The 3108-nt window shown below is 35.4% G+C and overlaps 1 protein-coding gene across 1 annotated transcript; it reads left to right on the plus strand.

Moving 5' to 3' along the window:
- Positions 1-1225: 1225 nt before the first annotated feature.
- On the plus strand, positions 1226-2869 carry LOC120770686. The gene is made up of 2 exons (XM_040098270.1): positions 1226-1607; positions 2520-2869. The coding sequence occupies exons 1-2, from the start codon at positions 1226-1228 to the stop codon at positions 2867-2869; spliced, it is 732 nt and encodes a 243-aa protein (XP_039954204.1).
- The last annotated feature ends 239 nt before the right edge of the window (positions 2870-3108 follow it).

Here is a 3108-nt window from a genome sequence, read left to right on the forward strand (position 1 = left end):
GTGATTTTTTTAACTAAGATAATTTCGATCGACATAGCCAGCAAGTTGGATTGAATGGCATTAATTTTGTGTGGCATATCTCTTCTTATGAGATTCGCAATACCTCTTTTACCTGTGCTAATATGTGGAAGATTGTGAAACATGCCAATGTACTGCTTAGGAGTAAAAGCCGACAAGTTGAAAGAGATGTGAGTTTCATTTAAGAGTATAATAGCTGGGGAATGATCTTGTATTAATAATTGAAGCTCATTGTAATTATTAGTGTAGCCGTTTAAATTCCATTGCAATAATGGAATCATAAGATCTATGTAGGAAAAAAAAGAAAAAGGGAAACTGAAGAGAGCTAGAATATCAACTCGTATGAGCAGTCAGTTGAAGCTGAGTGTCACCAATTGAGTACTAGTTCAAAAGAGAGTAAAGGCTAAGCGTATTTATTCAGAGTCAATTTCTATTTGTTCAGTATGTTGAGTAGAGAATTGATTATCGTTGGAATTGCTTGTTGTTGGAAAGAGATTTTCGTGATTAGGTGGATTAGACTGCACGGTAGTGTTGGTAGTAGTGTTGTTGAAGTCAGTATATTTATTAAGCGAGTTTAAGGAGTTGTTTAACCCTCTATCCGGCAATGCTACCAAAAGGTATAGTTAAGCACAATTGCAATAGCGCAACAGCCCGAAAAGTTTTTACCGTTACCTTTGTAAATTTCTGTTGTAAAATGTCACAGCTGCATAAAACAAGCATTTGCATGCTCTTTGCTTATGAGTTCAGGCGCCAGTGATCAGTCAATGTCAAAAGTTGGTGTGAAGATCAGCAAAAAATTATTTAAAAATTAATAATTGTTCTTAAAAAAATATCACGGTATAGATACAATATTTTGGTTTACTAGTATAAAGTTTTTTGTGAAAAAATTTGTACAGACAAGCTTCTAGCAAGCTAAAAGTTCACTACTCCTAAAGGCACACTTGCCGGCGCCCGCTCAAAAAAATTATTTCGTTGTAAGTATGTAAATTCTATTCGTAATTATTTTAACATGTTTAAAAGTAAATAGTAATTTATAAAATTATGTTTTGTAGTTGAAAGCAAAACATGTAACTATTATAACATATTTTATACATTATAATTTTTTTTTAATAATTTGTATTGTGTTTCGTAGTCGTAACTATTATAACATATTTTATACATTATCATTTTTTTTTAATAATTTGTATTGTGTTTCGTAGTCGTAAGCATGTCAAATAATCGGAAGCGTTACAATTTGTCGCTTATGAGCGAAGAAGCTATCCAACAATTAATGAATTCTGTTGTTGATGATGATGATTCAGAAGATGATAAAAGCGTGAATGAAGAAGACTTTGACAGCGATGATGAAGTTAACATGCAATTAGCATATGAAGATTTTGAAGAAATCGATCATTATATTGATCATTTATATAATGCAAGTGCAATAGATCTTTTGTCATCGGCAATTAATATAAGTGTAGATGAACCCAATGAGTCTACTCCACCTTCTTCCGAGCAACCAAGTACCAGCAGTAACGCAATGAATAAAACAACAAAACAGCCACCAAGGAGGAAAAGAGCTCGATCACCGTTACCACAAATTGAAGAAGGTGAAGTTTCTATTCCATCTAACTCTGGTGGATTTTTTGGTTCTGTGAAGCATTGTACACCACAATCTTCACAGTTCAAAAATATAGTTTGGAAAAAAAAAAACTTGCAACTACATCGGAAAGAAATTGTATTCAATGGTGAACAGAAATTACCACAAGCATTTAATGAATTGAATACTCCTTTTAAATGCTTTACATATTTTTTTACAAATAAATTGTTGGACGATATTGTCAGCCAAACAAATCTGTACGCTCATCAGCAAAACATAAACTCTGATTTCAATTTACATTGGTATAATATTATATATGTATGTCTGTGTTTCGCTATCCAAATATTGAAAGTTATTGGTCGAAACACTCACTTGAATGTGTTAGAGTTGCGATGCCATCAAAACGATTTTATGAAATAAAGAAATACCTGCACTTCAATGACAGTTCGTATATGAAGAAAAAGGGTGAGGAAGGGTACGATCAGCTCTACAAAGTTCGTCCACTCATAGATACATTAAATGAACGCTTTAAGTATGTACCCAAATCACCAAGGCTATGTATTGACGAGCAAATGTGTCCCACAAAGATGATAACAAACTTACGTCAATATATGCCAGATAAACCTCACAAATATGGTGTTAAGCTTTTTGTGTTATGCGACTCGTATGGGTTTTCGAATAATTTTGAAGTCTACAGAGGTGCTGGTGATAATGATGTTGTAGCAGATGCACCTGACTTGGGAGCAACCGGAAACGTTGTCGTCCGCTTAACACAAACCGACAAACTTTAAAAATCACATAGTATACTTTGATAATTTCTATACGTCATTGGCATTGCTTGTTTATTTACGAAGCAGAGGAATTTGTGCCAATAGACTTCCAAATTGTAAGCTCTCAAAGGACATCGATGTAAAAAATAAAGAACGGGGCTACGCCGAGGAATTTGTGGGTACTGCTTTTGGAGTTGACATAACGTCTGTACTGTGGAAAGACACAAAATGTGTACGACTTGTTTCCACGTATGCTGGCGTTAAGCCTTTCTGCACTTCTACTGATACCTGTCAACCCCCAAAAGTGACGCGCTTTGATAGAAAGAAAAAAGAGTATGTGGATATCGATTGCCCAACCATAGTCAAAGAGTACAATCGGCATATGGGTGGCGTCGATTTATTGGATGGCGTAATAGGACGCTATCATATCCGTCTTAAAACCAAAAAATGGGCTGGATATAGCGGTTGTCAACGCATATATCATCTACCACCGGATTCATGATGTGGATCCTACGCACAGGCATCGTATTAAGTTGCCAGATTTTCGAGTGGAAATTGCTGATGTGTTGTGTCACCTATCAAACGAAAGATATAAAAATAAAGTGGGTAGACCATCAAGTGCAAGTCCACAAATGAGAACTGGCTATCGACGCACCTATGCACCACCAGCTGATATTCGATACGATGGGATTGGTCATATACCAGATGTTTTAGGGCGAGACGGTAAACATATGTGTAAGA

The sequence above is a fragment of the Bactrocera tryoni genome, chromosome 3 (genome assembly GCF_016617805.1).
Source record: "Bactrocera tryoni isolate S06 chromosome 3, CSIRO_BtryS06_freeze2, whole genome shotgun sequence".
NCBI classification, from domain to species: domain Eukaryota; kingdom Metazoa; phylum Arthropoda; class Insecta; order Diptera; family Tephritidae; genus Bactrocera; species Bactrocera tryoni.

What these genes read in the sequence shown, in the direction of transcription:
- LOC120770686 (XM_040098270.1), top strand. Translation starts at nt 1,226, where the DNA reads ATGTCAAATAATCGGAAGCGTTACAATTTGTCGCTTATGAGCGAAGAA. An exon ending in GTTACCACAAATTGAAGAAG is followed by an intron (nt 1,608 to 2,519) that starts GTGAAGTTTCTA and finishes TAAAAAATAAAG; the next exon opens with AACGGGGCTACGCCGAGGAA.